General features: G+C 49.5%; 1 protein-coding gene and 1 non-coding gene across 2 annotated transcripts; both read right to left on the bottom strand.

Moving 5' to 3' along the window:
- Positions 1-1,784: 1,784 nt before the first annotated feature.
- TRNAA-UGC (transfer RNA alanine (anticodon UGC)) lies at positions 1,785-1,856 on the bottom strand. Its single transcript has one exon. It is a non-coding gene; the product is annotated as a tRNA-Ala (tRNA).
- A 4,059-nt stretch (positions 1,857-5,915) lies between these two features.
- Positions 5,916-18,071, bottom strand: GPR137 (G protein-coupled receptor 137). The gene is made up of 7 exons (XM_060254502.1): positions 17,164-18,071; positions 13,962-14,011; positions 12,982-13,207; positions 10,698-10,847; positions 8,679-8,807; positions 7,317-7,411; positions 5,916-6,625 (listed from the first exon to the last, which is right to left on the bottom strand). Exons 1-7 carry the CDS (start codon positions 17,527-17,529, stop codon positions 6,457-6,459), a joined length of 1,185 nt encoding a protein of 394 aa, XP_060110485.1. The 5' UTR covers positions 17,530-18,071; the 3' UTR covers positions 5,916-6,456.
- Positions 18,072-19,109: the final 1,038 nt, after the last annotated feature.

The raw sequence follows: 19,109 nt of genomic DNA on the forward strand, positions 1-19,109 counted from the left end.
TTATTTCTGGGGTTGGACTTGGCAACCCTACATCCAACTTTGACAAGCTTTGCAACATCACTAGTTGTTAACCAACACATCTGCCTCTGGCTTGGTTTGAAACTGCACCACTCAGAGAGGCCATTAAAACAAGGTCCCAAGCAGTAGCTTTTCTGCAGAAACTTCCAAGAGTGGGGAAAGTAGTAGCGTCAAAAAACAGGGGCTGAGGGAGCCAAATTTACAAACCTAGACCTTGTCTGTCACAACAAGCAAGCCCTAAACTAGGGTTGTGAATTCCCAGGTGGGGGAAGGGGATCCCCCCTGGTTTGGAAGCCCTTTCCCCACTTCAGGGGCACCAGAAAATGTGTGGGGGAGAGAGAAATGTCTGCTGGGCACTCCGTTATTCCCTACTGAGACCAATTCCCATAGGGTATAATGGAGAATTGATCCATGGGTATCTGGGGCTGGGGGCGGGGCGCTGTTTTTTGAGGTAGAGGTACCACATTTTCAGCATAGCATCCAGTGCCTCTCCCCAAAATACCCGCCACATTTCAAAAGGATTGGACCAGGAGGTTCAATTCTATGAGCCCCCAAAGATGGTGCCCCTATCCTTTATCATTTCCAATAGAGGGAAGGAAGGTTACACACATCCCTGTAAATGTGATGGCCAGAACTCCCTTTGGAATTCGATTACGCTTGTCACAACCTTGCTCCTGGCTCCACGCCCAACATCTCCTGGCTCCACCCCCAGAGCCCTCAGATATTTCTTGAATTGGACTTGGCAACCCTACCTTAAACTAGGATTTTATTTCTCTTCACCATTTTCTGCAGTCTTACAGAATCCCTTCACATTGACAGCCTACTTTTAGTTTTTGGCTGCCTTCCACTTTCTCACACTGAACAGCAGCCAGTTAAGGTGGGCAAGACTGGATTTCATATGTACTGCCCTCCCTAGTGTAGCCATAGCATAGAGGAAGTCAGCGAGGAGCTGGTGGGATCTAATTAGTTAGGGCAGAGGCTGGCCAGTCCTTTGAAATTCATTGTTTTGGTTTCCACCATCAGTTGTCTGGAAGCTTTGGTGGCTTCCAAAAAGGTAAAAATAAGGGAAGGGTTGGTTGTCCTATCAACAACGTTCACATTGTTGCTTTGCAAGCAGCTAAAAAAGTCTTCCTGTATTGTCCAACTCTTTTCACAGTGTATTAACCCCTTGCTCACTCTGCGCTATTCAATTTATATTCTCCAGGGCATTTAACCACTGTATTAAACACAAGATATTGTGTTTATGTACAACTCTTTTTTTATGGAAACAAGAGAAAGGAAGGATTTTATCGGCTATGTTTTTCTTTATTCCACCCTTCTTCCAAATAACTCAGGATAGTATACTCCTGTTTTACCTTCACCACAATCCTATAAAGTAGGTTAAGCTGGAAGTCTGTGACTGACCCAAAATCATCGAAGGGCTTCCTACTCTGTCACAGTAACCAATGTACCATGTTTATTAATTCATCTAAAAATTTTCTAACCCACTTGAGATATCATATGAACATATGAAGCTGCCTTATACTGAATCAGACCCTTGGTCCATCAAAGCCAGTATTGTCTTCGCAGACTGGCAGCGGCTCTCCAGGGTCTCAAGCTGAGGATTTTCACCCCTACTTGCCTGGACCCTTTTTGGAGATGCCAGGGATTGAACCAGCGACCTTCTGCTTACCAAGCAGATGCTCTACCACTGAGCCACCGTCCCTCCCCCAAAAGGTTCCCCACCCCTGGCTTAGAGAGAGTATTGTTCCTGGTCTTTTTCCAACTGGAGATGCTGGGGATTGAACCCAGGACCTCTTGCATGCAAAGCAGAGGCTTTTCCACTGAGCCACAACCCCTTCAGTATCCTCACATGAACATACATTAAGCTCCCTTAAACTGAATCAGAGCCTTGGTCTATCAAGGTCAGTATTGTCTACTCAGGCTGGCAGCAGCTCTCCAGGGTTTCAGGCTGAGATCTTTCACATCACCTACTACAAGATCCTTTAGCAGAAGATGCCAGAAACTGAACCTGGGACCTTCTTGTATACCAACCAGATGGGCTACCACTGAGCCATGGCCCCTCTGTGGTCCACAGACTGAGTACCGCTGCACTAATGGTTAGCACCTTCCTTGTATGTAAGGCAACTTCTGCTTGCAGGAGTCTCTTTGAGGAAAGATAAACTAGAGGAAGTTGCTACCAGTTGGTGGAAGAAATCCATAGAACCCACCCCAGAGGATGAATGTATGAAGTTGTGTTCTGTCAGGTCAGACCATTAAACCACTAGGCCAGTTATCACCTACTCTGACTAGCCATGGTTTCCCAAGGTCTCAGGCAGAGAAACGTCTTTGATTCACAAATGGGCTTGATTCACAGAGGAGACAATCCAGATGCAGAATCAGATGATGCCAGCCAATGTCCCCTCTAAGCTGCAGAGTCTTGTGAGCAAAAATTCTACTTTGTGAGCTACTGGCACTAAAGCTATGAACTGCTGCGCAAATTAGTGTGCTCTGGGGTCATTCTTCCTGAGCTAAGGCAAAAATGGGGAGGGACGGTGGCTCGGTGGTAGAGCATCTGCTTGGTAAACAGGAGGTCCCAGGTTCAATCCCTGGCATCTCCAGCTAAAAAGGGTCCAGGAAAGTAGGTATGAAAAACCTCAGCTTGAGACCCTGGAGAGCTGCCGCCAGTCTGAGTAGACAATATTGACTTTGATGGACCGAGGGTGTGTTTCAGCAGAAGGCAGCTTCATATGTTCATATGTGTGAGCTGGAGGCTAAAAATCTGTGAGCTAGCTCACGCTAACTCAGCTTAGAGGGAACACTGGTGCCAGCATAGCACTCATGTTCTGTATGCAGTCAAAGAAATACTTTTGCTTTGAGACTTTGCAGGGGATTGTGATCTGTGGCAGAGAGTCACTCTAGCCAGCAGCAAAAGAAACAAACATCCTAAGGATACAGGTTCATTTTATCCCACATGGAGTAGCCAGAGCAACAAATGATAAAGCTGAAAATCCAGAGACTGTAGCAGGTCCCTCACCATCCAAAAAGACAGAACTCTTAATTGTCATCCTTTTTTCTGAAAAGGGGAGTTTGTAATTCTTCCTGAAATATAAGCCAGGGAGTGGGGCAGTAGAGAGGTGGCATTCTGCCTCAAACAATATTTCCATCATGAAATAAACCAGTGCAGAGTTGCATCCAATAAAATTGTACTGACATCATCAAGTTCTCAGCTGTCTACCTTCTGTGGTCTAACCCACAGGGTGGATAAAAATGAAAACAATCCAGAACAGTGAAGTGTCAAAAAAATCTGTGCAGTTAAATAATTTAAAACAGGTCTGTTGTTGAAAGCCCTTCTCCATTGTTTATTAGGAACTTTCATGGAGGGGAGGTGGTTGGTCGAGGGACATGGCCTTTGTAAAGCGGCACCTCAGTGATGGAACTTTCACAGATAGTTACCCAGAATCTCTGGCAGAGGCATTTATTCATCCACACATTTGGCTGGTTTGTCTTTGGCACTGTCAGATTGTCTTTGTCTCCCAATATCTATCTCCTTGCCTGCTCTTGTAACGATTTAGGCTACTGATTTAAAAAAAAAAAATTAAGCTTACTTATGAAGATCCTGTAGGGTTTTCAAGGCAAGGGACATTCAGAGGTGGTTTGCCGTTGTGTTCCTCTGCACAGCAATCTATGACTTCCTTGGTTGTCTTTTTCCCTAAGTACCAACCAGGACTCAACCTGCTTAGCTTCCACAATCTGACAAGATCAGCCTAGCCTGAGGTATCCAAGTCAGGACAGGCTACTGCTGCTCGACTGTTACCAAAACAATGTTTTTATTAATTCTTACGATTGCTAAAATAGCACCTTCTTTTATTGATTGCTGCTTTGACCAGCTACCGAGATAGGCTGGAATATAAATGTCCAAAAAAAGAAGTGGGATTTTATTTTTTTAAAGCTCTTTTTAAATACATTTGGCTAAACAACATGATACAGTGTTGATCCCAAAAACTGACCTACAGAAGAAAGCAGGTTTGTTATCATATGAAAGTTTGCCTCCCCAGATTCCCAAACATCCGTGTGTGTGTGTGTCGAGTGCCATAAAACTACAGCTGACTTAGGATGACCCCAGCAAGGGGCTTTCAAGGCTTGTGAGACACAGAGGTGGTTTGCCATCACCTTCCTCTCCAGAGCCTTCCTTGGTGGTCTCCCAAGTACCAGCCCTAATTAGCTTTTGAGATCTGATAAGGGCAGGCTATATTAGCTCTCAAAGGCCGCACTACCCTGTCGGCTGGCTTGGAGAAGGCATTTCTCTTCAAATCACTTCTCCGAGTCAAGCCAGCCAGCGGCTTCAAGAATGCATTTAAAGTTGCTTTCTTTCCACCTCTCCCGCCATCTATTTTCCTTCTTTCCCTCCCTCCTTCCTGTCTTGTGGCTCTCAAACATCTGACATTTATTCTATGTGGCTCTTCTGTTAAGCAAGTTTGGCCAGTCCTGGGCTATACTGTCCCTGCCCACCCATCCCCACATGACCACAGAAAGATTCTGAGTCCTTGGGTTGGATTCCACCAAAAGTTTCTATCAGCAATGTACAAATTCTCACCTTTCCCCTCCTGGAGTTGTCCAAATTGCCCCTCTTCAAAGGGGGCCAGGACAGGGGTCAAGAAGACAGTGGTGAAGGGGGGAGATGCCATGTTTTGCTGCAAGGGTGGAAAATCCAAAAGGCTTGTGCATCTGGTAAGAGAAGAAGCTCAGGTCTGGCTAGCTCCAAAATTGTATACATGTATTGAGAGCTTTTTGCCATCAAAAGGAATGGCTTGCTCCAATTATAAACAGTGCAGAGAGCATTTTGCCAGCAAAATCCCAGGAGACTTTTGAATCTGGTTAGAGAAGAAGTTTAGGACTAGCTTGCTCCTATTATAAACACTTAAGTGGTGCTGAGAGGTAAATTCTTGATAACAATAAAAATTAAAAAAACATTCATTAAAAATTAAGAGTTATCCACTTCCATTCAGCTTTGTGTTGTATCTTGTTATAACTACAATGGTTTATTCCAGGATGAGAGTTTTTGAAGAAAGTAAAGATGCTGCAGAAAGCATTAACAATGAATTGTAATGAGAGGTTGATACCCCTGAAGGAAACAGGAATACTCCTGAGGAAGTCATTGATGAATGACTCTCCTTCCTTGGAGGTTTTTAAACAAAGGCTCAATAGCCATCTGACAGCAATGAAGATCCTGTGAATTTAGCGGGAGGTGTTTGTGAGTTTCCTGCATTGTGCAGGGGGTTGGACTAGATGACCCTGGAGGTCCCTTCCAACTCTATGATTCTATAATTTTAAATGAGCTTAGATCTGGGTGCTCACTGGATGGACCTTTCTTGTAATCAGGGGTCATTTTGTAAAAAAAACAGGTTTGTGGAGCTCATTCAGCTGCACCTACTATTCAATGGACAAGGTGGGAAGGAGGAGGTGGAACTTTCAGAAAGGTTCAGGAGCTGTGCTCCTGTGAGCTCCCGCTGAATCCGAGGCCTGCTTGTAATGTTGTAAAGTTGGACTTCTTTATAATGCATACAATAGTTTTACAGGACTCTTAAAAAGTTTTACTAAACGTTGTTAGCCTGTATATCACAGTGTTTGTTTGTTTTTGTATTGCCTATAATATGAACTGTGATCCCATTTTGTTGGTTTTTCTGCAGGGGTGAAGATGGCAAAGCTCTCTTGTTTCAGTGAATGGAAACTATCCACAGAATCCAACCCCTTCTTTTAAACCTCTGCTCCGCTAACAGCAGCAGTGTTTCTTCCCCGGTGTGAGGAGCTTCCCTTTCATCCAGGGAAGGCTCCCTGTGCCGGTGGAAAGTGCTCTCGACTGGGATAAAAGCAGTCTTGAAAAAGGGATCGTTAAGAACGACACACACAAAAGATGCTAACACAAACAGACTGTATTGTAAGAGGGGGGAGAAATGGGATCAGCACCAAAACTGCAGTGAGTCTAGTGTAGGACGAAAAAAAGAGGTTACCCCAACCACTGCAGCTCCGGCTCATGGGGCAGAGGAAGGGGAAGAAGGAAGAGAAAAAACCCCGCCCCAGTTTTGCCAGAATTCTATTTAAACAATGACATCACAGATAAAACTGCAACCCTCCCCACCCCCACCCCCCAAAACCCCCCTTCAATTAAAGTGCCAGAGTTCTAAGTATACTATTGGTATTCAGGAGACGGCAAGTGGGCAGGGGGAGGCATGTGGTTCAAGCATCAGGACCCAAAGTGCCAGCAAATGACCAACCAGCCCCACGGCTAAGGAAGAAGCTAGATTTTCCGACTACACAATTTGGGGAAGGGGCTGCGGCTATAACACTCGGTGCGTCCCCTGCCTCTGAACTGGCCAACTTCCGGCATTGGTAAGGATCCCCCACCCTGCTACCCCCAGGCTTCTGGTTCCCCCTCCCGCCCAAACCCTCCCATGTTCCTCAGTTCTGTGGGGTGGAGTAGAGGCTGTGGTGGTGGCTGCCAGAAACGGCCGCTTGCGAGAAGAGAAGGGGGGCCGTGGGAGGGTGACCCCCAAACCAGTCCTGCTCGCCGGTGCTGCCGTGGTTGATGGAGCCGTACCAGCTTCCGCTGCTCAGCCGCCCCGTCAGGCTGTAAGGGAGAAGAGCGAGAGAGAGAGAGAGTGAGAGTCATCGTATGGCCTTTGGCAGCATTCTTGGGTTGGGAATCGAGTCTACACAGAACCTCCGAGTCAGAGCCAGATGAACAATTAGGCCAAGTAGGCACTGGCCTATAAGCCCTTAGGGGCCCTGGGCCAGTTTCTGCCTCCAGTTTCCCCCCTGCTTGCAGCCCTCCCAGCCTGCACACGTAGCCAGCTACTGAGCCGCTCTTTGCCTGGCTTGCCTAGTGCGGCTGATACTGGCGTCGTCACCAAGGTTGACTCTCTCTGCTTCTCCCCTGCAGCTTTGTCAAAGGGGCTTTTGAGAAGGTACCTGCAGGCTGCAGAAGGGGCCATGGGCAGCCACTCCAACTCTGAGATAATTTGCAAGGGGGCCCCTGAGATTTTGACTGCCTAGGGGCTTCCACAGGGTTTAATCCGGCCCTGCTCCAAGTTCAGGCACAGTCTCCCTTTAAATATCTGTTGCCAGGAGCTGAACAGCAGGGGATTTGTGCTCACCGGAGGCACTGGGTAGGCCAGCTTTGGCTTTTGTCTTAGAGGAACTGGGGGAAAAGCAACTGGAGCCAGTTCTTTATATGCACACTTCAGGAGCCCTCTGTGACACAAAATCAGAGGGCTGGGATCCTTATGCATGCCTACATACCAGGGAGGACGAGCGGTTACCTGTTGGTCAGTCCTTCGCTATCACGCTGTCCAGGGTGGTCAAAGAAATAGGAACGGGAGACTCCAAGCTGCCGGTTGAAGACACGGCTGGCACTCTACACAGGGAGGGAAAAGCCATTAGCAGGAACCTCGCATTCCCTTTCCTCCCTCTCCTCCTGCCCAAGTCCTGGCTGCTCAGCAACTTGTACCCAACGGACTGAAACCGCCCCTCCTGTCTGCTGGAAGGACACCAGAAGAGCCCTGCTGGATCAGAGCAGTGGCCCATTGAGTCCAGCATCCTGTCTCACATAGTGGCCTCAACCAGTTCCTCTGGAGGGCCAACAACAATAAGAAGATGACTGCAGATTTATATCCCACCCTTCTCTCTGAATCAGAGACTCAGAGCGGCTTACAATCTCCTATATCTTCTCCCCCCACAACAGACACCCTGTCAGGTGGGTGGGGCTGAGAGAGCTCTCCCAGAAGCTACCCTTTCAAGGAAAACTCCTGCGATAGCTGTGGCTGACCCAAGGCCATTCCAGCAGGTGCAGGTGGAGGAGTGCGGAATCAATCCCGGTTCTCCCAGATAAGAATCTGCATGCTTAACCACTACAACAAACAGGGCAGAGAGGCCGAGGCCTTCCCCTGATGTTGCCTCCTGGCACTGGGATTCAGAGGCTAAGTGCATCTGAATACTGACAACCAGATTTCAATCCAGCCGCACCTGAGAGACCAACAAGATTTACAGGCTATAAGCTTCTGGGAGTCTGCTCCCTTCGTCAGCTTCTCTTTGTTGAAAGCTCATATTACAAAAATCTTGTTGGTATCTAAGGTGCACGCGGACTCGAATCTTGCTGTTCTACCACAGACCAACATGGCTACTCACTGCAACTAAATATGGAGGCTCCCTTTAGTCACCGTGGCTAGCAGCCATGGATGGACCTCTCCACCATGAATCTGTCTCAATTCCCTTTTCAGGATCATGGCCATCACTGTGAGCATTGGCTGCGAATTCCATCATTTAACTATTGTGGATTTAATGCATGCCAATTGGTGCTGATTTGGTCAGTACCACGTCTCAGCATCCACAAGAGGAGAAGATTGTGGTGTGGAGAACAGGCTAGTGCCCTCAACACTGCTAAGATCCGTCTAGCTCTTTTTACTTTCCCCCATGGCAATGAGGACTAGAAACTTGTTCTTTTAAAACAAACAAACCTGAACATACTACATTGCATCAAATCTTCAAACATGATTCTGTTCAATATAAAATGCTTGGGGCCAATGGGAAGCCTGGAAACCCAACCCCGCCCACCCAACTTCAGGTCTTGCTTCCATCATACACTGATCTGGATTACTCCTCTCCAGCCCCACCCCCCCTCTCACCATATCCTGAGCAGGCCGGTGCACCCGGAAGAATCCAACCAACAATGCAGTGGGCAGCAGTTCCCAAACGAAGAGGATGAGGCCAAAGACGATGTATCCTTGGTCTCCTAAGTCTGTGATTAGATCTGCCTGTGATGGGAGCAGACAGAAGACAGATCAGATCCCCGGTGGAGAGTGGACCTCTGAACCAACACTCCCCACTTTAATATCCCAGTGAGGCTAGCAGGGTAGCATCAGCGGAGCCAACTCCACAAGATTTCAGAGACATGAGCCACATGCTATGGCAGAAGGCAAAGTAATGCCCCATGGTTGGAGGGGCAGTGGCAAAGCTAAGGCTGGCATGCAGAAGTGCCCCAGGTCCAGTCCTCTGGCAAAGGATCTCAGGTAGCTGATATTGGGGGGGGGGGGGGGAGGTACTCCTTTTTCTGACTCTGAATAACTGCTGCTGGTCAGAGTACACAACTGAGGTAAATGGTCCAAAAGTAAAATTATTTTTCAACCCCCCCCCCTCAAAAAAACATGCCCATCTCCTTCTTCTGTATTTTGGGTGGAAGCTGCGTGCATACAAAAGTTAGCCAGTCCCCCGGAAGACCAGGTCTCAAGCCATCTAGAGAGAACAGCCAAGTCCCACCCTGGCCAATGGGGCTATCCATAAATAAACAGAGCATCCTACTGTGTAATTTCTGCATTGTTTAACATATGTTAGTATATCTGCTTTGTTTCCACTTTGTTTTAGATTTTTGCTTGGGTTTAGTTTTCAGCTATCCTAATCCTACTTACACTGCTTATTGGATGTCCCATTCTATTGATTTGCCATGACTTAGAACAGGGTTTTTTTGAGCCTGTGGGCACATCTGGAGTTTTGGGAGGGGGTGGTGAGCGCCTCCCTCCAAAAATGGCTTCTGCAAGAGGCAGAAGCAAATGCCAAATGGCTTCTGCAGGAAGCAGAGCCAAATGGAATGCCTCTCTCTCCTCATGCCTCCTAAAGAAGGAAAGCCTGAAGGGGGAGTGGCCTAAGAACCATGTGGCCTAAGAAGAGCCCAGGTGCTTACAGCTTCTCCTAATCCTCCAGTGGAAATCTGAATGCAGGCAGCCAATAACAAGCCCTGCCATACGAGAGCTCCACCCACTTCCTGAAAAGCTCAGAGGACACCAAGAGAAGTCCTGGCAGATGCCACTGACTTACATGGTGCAATCCGCCATGAATCTCAGTGAGAAAGACAGATTAAGTAATGTAAATAAAATGAATTAAAAAAGAATGAGATTCAAGCATGGTTAGATGGATCATGTCACGGATGGATGCAATTCCACAGGCATTGCCAAAAGTCCCTACTTTGAAGAAGAAGATATTGGATTTCTATCCCACCTATACTTTGAATCTCAGAGTGGTCACACTCTCCTTTACCTTCCCCCCCCACAACAGACACCCTGTGAGGTAGGTGGGGCTGAGAGAGCTCTTACAACAGCTGCCCTTTCAAGGACAACTCCTAGGACCCAAGGCCATTCCAGCAGCTGCAAGTGGAGGAGTGGGGAATCAAACCTGGTTCTCCCAGATAAGAGTCCGTGCACTTAACCACTACACCAAACTGGCTCTCAAAATAAATTAAAAAGAATGAGATTCAGGCATGGTTAGATGGATCCTGTCTGGACCAATGCAATTCCACAGGCATTGTCAAAAGTCCCTACTTTGCAAGCTCAGTCCTTCCTAATACCTCCTCTGACGAGGCTGGCTGCAGTTTATACAACAAAGAGAAAAAGGCCTTGGAACACGTGCCTTCTCCTGAGTTAGACCCCTGGTCTTTCAACTTACTGTCTGCTCTGACTGGCAGCAGCTCTCCACAGTGTCAAGCAGAAGTCTTTCACTTCACCTATTTGATCCTCGTAGCTGGACATGCCAGGGACTGGACCTGGAACTCTACATCACCATATCAGATGAGACCTTCCACTGGGAAAATGCGCTTCAAAGCTCCGCCCAGAGGAGCTGCAGCCCTGCCCTGCCCATGGCCCAGCTGTGCTCACCTGGTCCGATACGTTGTACCAGTCATAGTCGAAAGAGTCAAGACGGGTGCGGGAGGAGAGAGCCAAGGCTGCCAGGTTGTAGCAGGCTCGACTGGCGTATAGCAAGACGATGGTGCCACCCATGGCAGCGGTTTGGCACAGGGTGGTGCCCTGTTAAGGGAAGAGGCAGGCAGGTAAGGAAGACTGGATGGCCAAGGGGTAGACCTCAGGGTCCACAGCAACAAAGATCCTTGCGGCATCTAAAATGCTAGTAAGTTAATTGTGGTGGTGGCCACTTTGCCAGAAGCAAGAGATGGTCAGAAGAACCTAAGAACAGCTCTGCAGGGTCAGGCCAAAGGTCCATCTAGTCTAGTATTCTGTTTCCCAAAATGCCTTGGGGAAGCCCATCAGCGGGGCATGACAGCAGCATCCTCCTTATCCTGTTGCCCCACCCCAACGCAACTGGTATTCACAAGTGCACTGCATCTGGGCATGGAGATTCTCCACTTAGCTTCTTTTAAAGATTTTGTAACATCCAGCCTGATGAAGAGGTCTGGTGAACTTGAAAGCTTGTCCAATGTTTTGTGTCCTTTGGTTGGTCCCTTATAAATGATATTGCATAGATCTTGTTATTTGGATTTTGCATGGCTGCACATCTTTACCCATCCTCCATATGTGGCCTAGTTTGCATTAACCCACTAAAATTACAGCGACCATCCTACAAGCAAAAACTAGGCCCTCTAGTATTCCTGGATTGCCAGCATAAGGAAATCAAGTTCATGGCCTTGGGATTATACAACATGACACCAACCAAAGTCATCTCAGTTAAGTTACATGCTGAATACAGAGAAGGGGAAAACATCACAAGAAGCCAGCAAGAGGCAGAGGTCTGTCACAAGGATCCTCAAAGCACAGACAAATACCAGATCTAATTCAAATGAACATCAGATTCGATTCAGGCAGGTGAAACCCATTCCTAGCTAGTTGCCACTGGTAATGAATAAGTGCAGCAACAGTGATAGTCTGCTTAAGGGATAGATAGCTTCTGTGGCATGATAAATTCCAGTGTGTTAGCTGTGCTAGAGCAACAGCAAAACCGGTATGTTGTGGCGGTACCTTAAAAATGCCAATAGATTTACTGCAGCAAAAGCTATGGCAGGACTAGAGCTCCTGAACGCATTTGAGGGGCTGTGGTGGTCCACAAAAATTAAATCTGCAAACTCGTTCTTCCATCAAGGGCATAAGAACATCAGAAGAGCCCCGCTGGATCAGACCAGTGGTCCATCTAGCCCAGCATCCTGTCTCACACAGCGGCAAACCAGTTCCTCTGGAGGAACAACAACAGGGCACAGAGGCCAAGGCCTTCCCCTGATGTTGCCTCCTGGCCCTGGGATTCAGAGGCTGACTACTTCTGAACGCAGAGGTTCCCTTTAGTCACCATGACCTATCCTCCAAAGTGCCATAAAAATCTCCGCTGTCTTTTCTGGAGTGTACCCCAGCCATCCCTGGGTTTTGCTGAAACCAGGTTCCCTCAGTATAAAGTTTGCTAATGAGCTCAAGATAAGAGACTGTTCAACAAAGAAAAAAGGGTTGGTTTTTATACCCTGCATTTTTTTATCTTAAGGAGATTCAAAGCAGCTCATAATGGCATTCCCTTCCTCTCCCTCCCACAGGCATTTTGTGAGGGAGGTGGGGCTGAGAGAGTTCTGAGAGAATGCTGACTGGCCCCAGGTCACCCAGCAGGCCTTATGTGCAGGAAAGGGAAATCAAATCGAGCTCTCCAGATTAGACTCTGCCTGCTATTAACCGCCACACTGCACCAGCCCCCAGCCATCTTCATCTCCATGCCAGTCAACCAAAAGGCATTATATTGTTTTTGCCCTGCTTTTTGGCCAAACTTGGCTACCAGAGCAACTTACAGCAATTTTTTAAAAAAATTATGCAAATACTAATTTTTTAAAAAAACAACACAATAAAGGTGTCAGGTGGAGGGAGGGACATTCTCAGCAAGTTCTATGCCCAGGCAGGACGGAAGGGATGACGCTAGAATCCTCCCACGGCTTTGATGACAGCTGCCAAAGACACTGTATAACCTCCCTCCAGAAATGAAAGTTGGCATGCCCTCCAAGATGAGAAGACAGCCAGCTCTGGACCTGCAAGGCAGGGTTCAGGTGGTCTTGGGCGGTCTTGGGCAAAGCCTTCATTGCTCACCCCTTTTGTTACTTCAGTGGGTAAGATGGGCGTGGAAGACACGTCCAGGCCTCTTCTGCCATTCTGAGCGAGCCGTAATCTCAGCAGAACCTACCTTGGCTTCCAGATAGATCCGCGTGGAAGGGGAGCCACGGGCCACGAGGCAGAGACACAGCGCGAGAGAGACAGCCCCCAGCACAAACAGCGAGTCGTTGATGAGGACCCGTGCCAGGACCACGGCCCAGGGCTCCGCCCGGCGTGCCCGCACTAGCACGGCGCATGCCACGTTCACCACCAGGAAGAGGATGCTGGCGCCCAAGCATGCCCCCCGCACTGCCAACCTGGGAAGGAGAGAAAAGGATGGAGAAAGTCAGTCACGGCACAGCATGAAGAGCCCTGCTGGATCAGGGTTAAGAGGCCACCTAGTCCAGCGCCATGCCTTCAGCGGAGCCTGAGCAGATGCTTCTGAGAAGCATAATGACAATAGTCCTCCCAAGATCTGGGCGTTCAGTGGTACACTGCCTCTGAACATGGATGCTCTGTTTACAGGATAGCAGCCAACAGGCCTCTCCTTGGCCCTGAATTTGTTGAACCAGTTTGGTGTAATAGTTAAGTGCACAGACTCTTATCTGGGAGAACCAGATTTGACTCCCCACTCCTCCACTTGCAACTGCTGGAATGGCCTTGGGTCAGCCATAGCTCTCGCAGAGCTGTCCTTGAAAGGGCAGCTTCTGGGAGAGCTCTCTCAGCCCCACCCACCTCACAGGGTGTCTGTTGTGGGGGAGGAAAATAAAGGAGATTGTGAGCCGCTCTGAGACTCTTAGATTCAGAGTATAGGGCAAGGTATAAATCCAATATCATCATCATCTTCTTCCTTAGAAGGCTATCTAAGCTCAAGGCTTCCTAAGATCAGGGTTCCCCATGAGAAGCAAAGGTGTTTGAAGCCAAGCTCTCTCTTAACATCTTCCCCACCCTTTGCGTTTGCCCCACATTCTCCACTATCCCCCCCCCTACCCCTGCAAGAGGGAATGTGTGGGAAGGAAGGATGTGAGTGTTATGATTTACAGACAAAACTGGTCACGCACGGATACTCACAGGCCTCTGGTCAGTTCAGGGCGGTATTTTGCTTTGGCCTTGAAAACCACCTGGAAGGAAGGATTGGGGCCGGGGGGTGGGGGGAGAGATTAGCAGTACACAAGATGCAGGGATTGGGAAGTCAGCTTGAAACAACTGATCCGCCACCCCTCCTGCTGCCCTGGCCCAAAGCCCAAGAGGATGATAAAGGAGCTCAGTTTCGTCGGCATGGCCTGATACCTACACAGACAGATTCCCCCTCGCACCTAAACTGACAGGGTGGGAGAAGCCTGCACGCACGCTTCAGCACTCCCTAGGTCCAAGGTGACCTGTCTGCTTGCGCAAGGCCCACTAGGGTTGCGAAACACCAACAAGTAACTCATTCCAGAAAGGTAAATGACAAGCCCAGATATGGAAGTGACCTTTAGAGCAGTGCTATGGGGTACACAGGTGGGCAGACAGGCACACCTCTTCCTGTTTCTATGCGTATGGGAGACGTCAGGGGAGGAGAGGCAAAGCAAAGCCCCTTCTAGATCCTCTCTGCCTTTGTTTTAAGTAATCCTTTTTCTTGTCTCGCAAGGATTAGAAACATGGCGATTTCAAGCTTGCTGGCTGACTGTGGACACAGAACTGGGTGTGGATTAAGGAGAAAGCCCCACCGCTCTGCAGATCCCTTCTGCAGATAACCGGCTCTCAATTACCTATTGTCGAAAAGGGAATAACAAGTGTACCTAAGGGAAAAGCCTCCGGCTCACACGTTTTTGCTATCACTCAGGAAAAATGGCCCCAGAGCAAACTAATGTATGCAGTAGCTCGCAACTTTAGAGCCAGTAGCACACAAAGTAGTATTTTTGCTCACAAGACTCCACAGCTTAGAGCAAGGGTGGCCAAGCTGTGGCTCGGGAGCCACATGTGGCTCTTTCACACATATTGTGTGGCTCTTGAAGCTCCCACCGCCCTGGCAGTCAGCTTGCAGAAGGCATTCCTCTCTTTAAATCACTTCTCCAAGCCAAACCAGGTGGCAGCTTAGATAATGCATTTAAAGTTGCTTTCTTTCCATCTCTCTCCCTCCCTCCCCCATCTGTTTGCCTGCCTGTCTGCCTTTCTGTCCTGCGGCTCTTAGTCATCTGACATTTATTCTATTTGGCTCTTATGTTAAGCAAGTTTGGCCACCCCTGGCTTAGAAAGCGCATAGGTCGCAACTGATACACGGTGGCTCCATGACATTCCATCTCATGGGGTTTTCAAGAGATGAGCAGAGGTGGTTGGCCATTGCCTTCCTCTACATAGCAGCCCCAGTCTTCCTCAGTGGCTCCCCATCCAACATCTGCCCGTTTAGCTTACAAGGTCTGGCAAAACTGGGCCTATTAGGACTGTTACAACAGTGCACTACTTAATAAATGGTCTAAGTTATTCACAGATGTTCTTGGGAACCGTTTACACCAACCCTGCAAGGTCGACTATGATCTATTGACCCACCGCCTTGCCGTCGCCAGAATATGGGGGGGTAGCCTTGCAATGGTTTTCCTCCTTCCTCCGGGGATGGGGACAAAGGGTGATGCTGGGCGAGCAGACCTCCCTGCGACACCCACTTATATGCAGAGTGCCCCTGGGAGCTATTCTCTCGTCCATATTATTTAACATCTATATGTGCCCCCTTGCCCAGACTGCCCAAGGTTTTGGCCTGGGTTGTCACCAGTATGCTGATGACACCCAGCTCTATCTGTTGATGGAGGCAGACCGTCTTCTGCCCCTGAACACCTGTCCGAGGCATTAGGAGCCATAGCGGGATGGTTACAGCAGAGCTGACTGAAGTCAAATCCAACTAAGACGGAGGTCTTGTGCCTGAGCCGAGGGGAGGTGGGTTTGTGCACCCAACTCCCAGCCTTGGATGGCGCTGTTTTAGTGCTGACCCAACAGGTGAAGAGTTTGGGAGAGATCTTGGATGCCTCACTTTCTATGGAGGCCCAGGCCACGGCGGCTGCCGGGTCTGCCTTCTACCATCTGCGGCAGATCAGGCAGCTAGCACTATATCTATCCCCCCCCAAGACCTGGCCACAGTGACCCGTGCAATGGTCACTTCCAGACTAGATTACGGTAACTCGCTCTACACTGGCTTGCCCTTGAAACTGATCCGGAAACTGCAGCAGGTGCAGAACGCAACAACTCGCCTGCTGACTGCATCACCTGTATGGGTGAGGATGCAGCCGGTGCTCCGTGGCCTGTGCTGGCTGCCTATAGAGTACCGGATCCATTTCAAGGTGTTAGTTGACAAAGCCTTACGTGGCCTGGGACCAACATACCTGCAGGACCATCTCTTCCTGTATATGCCCCGGAGGTTGCTTCGTTCGGCCTCCCAAGACAGGCTGACTGTCCCCAGCCCAAGAGATGCCCGTCTTGCCTCTACCAGGGCCAGGTCCTTCTCGGTCCTGGCCCAAACCTGGTGGAATCAGCTCCCTATAGAGATCCGGGACCTACCTGGCTTGCCTGTAAAATGGAGCTGTTCCACCAGGTCTTCGGGTGAGGCAGCGGGCATCTATCCATTAAATTGGTTGGCCTCCCCTACTGTACTATCCTACCGCAGTGATTTGCTGCACTGTCCTGCTACACCATCTTATCATATTGTTCTGCTGGATTATTCTGTTGTATTGAAGACTGTAATTGTTTTTTTTATTATGATGCTGCTGTGATTTTGTGATTTTATTATTTATGTTGTACTCTGCCCTGAGCCCCTATGGGGGAATGGGCAGAATATGAATAAACAAATAATAATAATAGTTTACTGTTACAATTATAACAGGTAGGAGGTCAAGGACAAAAAAGAGCGGCGCCACCAAGTGTATTCATGGCACAGGAGACATTTGAACTAGGAGTCTTTCAATTCACAGCTCAGTCTCCTAGCCCTGATGTGGCATTTCCTACCAAGAAACTCTGGCAATGAGTTCAGTTGTAACTCTAATTTTTGCAGTTCAGACAGAGCAAGTGCCGATTTCTAGAGCTCCCAGACAAAGATACACGTACTCCACTGTTCCTCGTATGCCCATTTCACAGAACCAAAACACACAAGGATTTTGAGCTGAGTATGTAGCCTTCATATATAACTAAGGCCCCTCTGGCACTCCTGTTTGCAAACTCTTGCCAAAGAGAGGCCCTTCCAGCCATTTTAATTTGGCGTTTCTACCCACAAGCCACCCAGGCCGGCACACCTTCATGAGCATTTTACCTGGGCAAAATAGAGGTTCATGAGGGTCAAGGTGAAGAACTGCAGGCAGACCGGGCAGCAGTAGAGAAGCCAGAAGAAGAAAGGACCCAAGTGGTTGGCCTTGAGGGTGTTTCTGAAGTAGAAGGAGAAGAGGGTGGTGCGCAAGGCGGCCCAGAAGAGGCAGAGGAAGAGGAACACAGTCTGGTAGCTGAACTTCTTGTGGCGATAGAAGAGAACCAGCCAGAGCTGGGCGTAGACTGAGAGGAAAAGCAAGGCGTACAGCGCCGTGTACAATGCCGTGAGCCCAACCTTGACCGCGGGCGGGAAGGCCGGCGTGAGGCGGGAAGCCGGCACAACCGCACTGAGGTTGCTGAGGACTTTCTCCATCTTGAGTGTTGCGGGCTTGGGTGGGGGGGCTGTCTCCGATTCGGCTAGGAGGGAGTCATTTCCAGGTGTCAGCTGGGCATCAGCAGAGCCTCACTCGCTTAGACGGAGGAGCTGCCCCCAGCTTCACAGGGGTGTAGGTTACATCCTTCAAGGCTGTGGGAGGCTGACCCTTTCAGCAGCTGAATGAAGGTCTTTGGGCCAGTTCCATGGAGGGTCTAGACGGGCAAGGAGGGGTGGGCCAAAAGAGCAACGCTTTTGGTGCCCACCCACCTTCTCTGCTACGAAGGCATAGAGAGGAGAACCGGATCCGATCCTTGGTGCAAAACCCGCCCCAGTCCCTGTAAGTGGGAAGGCAGATCAGACAGCAGTTATGCCAGAAATCCTTGTCAGAAGTGAGGAGGGGAGGGGGGGATCTATCCTCCAAATTTTAGGATTCCTTTGGGGGGGGGGACCCCCTCTATCCCTAAATCAGAAGCCAGCCAATTTTTAAGGCTGCTTATTGTCTTATCCCTAATGTCCCTGTCACCGGTCCCTTATTCCAGGCTCTGGCTCTCAGACACCCAGGGTCTCTTGTCCACCAGGTCATGAACCCCTTTATCCTGTTTCCTCCAGACTCTCGGGCCCCTGAGCCACCAGCTCTCAGATCCCTTCCCCCTGCCTTCCTCCAGGTTCTTGGACACCTGGGTCCCTCTGCTTCTCCAGTTCTGGGGGGACCTTTAGTCCCTTCCCTTGGACTTCTGGCCCCCTCCCCTCAGATTCTCAGTCGCCTGACATCCCCCTGGAGGAGGCCTAGGCCTCTGGGTCCCTCTCCTATAGATTGCCTTGGCTAGCCTCAGGCCCTCCCTCGGACGCCTGGGTTCCTCGGTGCTCTTCTGTTGCTCCCCCTCCTCGGCCGGCCTCCTGGGTCCTTTAACCTTCCCCAGCGGCCTCCTAGCCTCCCTCCCGCCCCCTCGGCAGCCTGGGCCCCTTGGCTCTTTCCAGATTCGGCCCCCTCGGCTGCCTTTCCCCCCCAATTTGGGGGAGGAAAGTCCCCCGGCCTAGAACGCTCCCCAGCTGCCTCAACCCCCGTCAGTTTCCCAGTTACGCCAAAGGCGTAAGCCCCGCCTCCCCTTTCTCACCGGCTCGGCGAGAGGATCACAACGCCTGCCTGGTCGCCGGCCTCATCCCTTGCGCAAAGGACGTAAGCCGCGCTGTGAATGGCACTGAACATAGAGTGTTCTGGCTAGAGCGGCCCGGCCGCTTCCGGCCGCCATCTTAACTGTGGGCAGCGGGAGTTCGCCTAGTTTTTTTTTGCCAGTGCCGAGAGAAGGTGGCCGGAAGGCGCTTTTTTATTTTCTCCCGCTAAGGATCCCATAAACGTTCTACTCAGTAATTATAGCACCATTAATGACCTCCATGTATATTACAGAAGTCCTTCCTCGGTTTGTCATTCCAAAGAATTCGCATTACAGAGGCTGCTACAGTTCCCTTGACAGCGATGATAATGGTAATTGCAAAACTAAAGCCGACTCTCATTGAGGATAACACTTGGGCAGTATGCGATTGTCTATAATAATGGCAATAGATAATCGCATAGGCTT

This window comes from Heteronotia binoei, chromosome 1 (assembly GCF_032191835.1).
Source record: "Heteronotia binoei isolate CCM8104 ecotype False Entrance Well chromosome 1, APGP_CSIRO_Hbin_v1, whole genome shotgun sequence".
In the NCBI taxonomy this organism is placed as follows: domain Eukaryota; kingdom Metazoa; phylum Chordata; class Lepidosauria; order Squamata; family Gekkonidae; genus Heteronotia; species Heteronotia binoei.

Excerpts from the sequence above, each read along its gene's own strand:
- GPR137 (XM_060254502.1), bottom strand. The coding sequence starts at position 17,529 with ATGGAGAAAGTCCTCAGCAACCTCAGTGCGGTTGTGCCGGCTTCCCGC. Across the intron at positions 7,412-8,678 it reads ACCGGCCTGCTCAGGATATG|AGTGCCAGCCGTGTCTTCAA; the intron begins GTGAGAGGGGGG and ends CTCCCTGTGTAG. Across the intron at positions 6,626-7,316 it reads AGCGAAGGACTGACCAACAG|CCTGACGGGGCGGCTGAGCA; the intron begins GTAACCGCTCGT and ends TCTCCCTTACAG.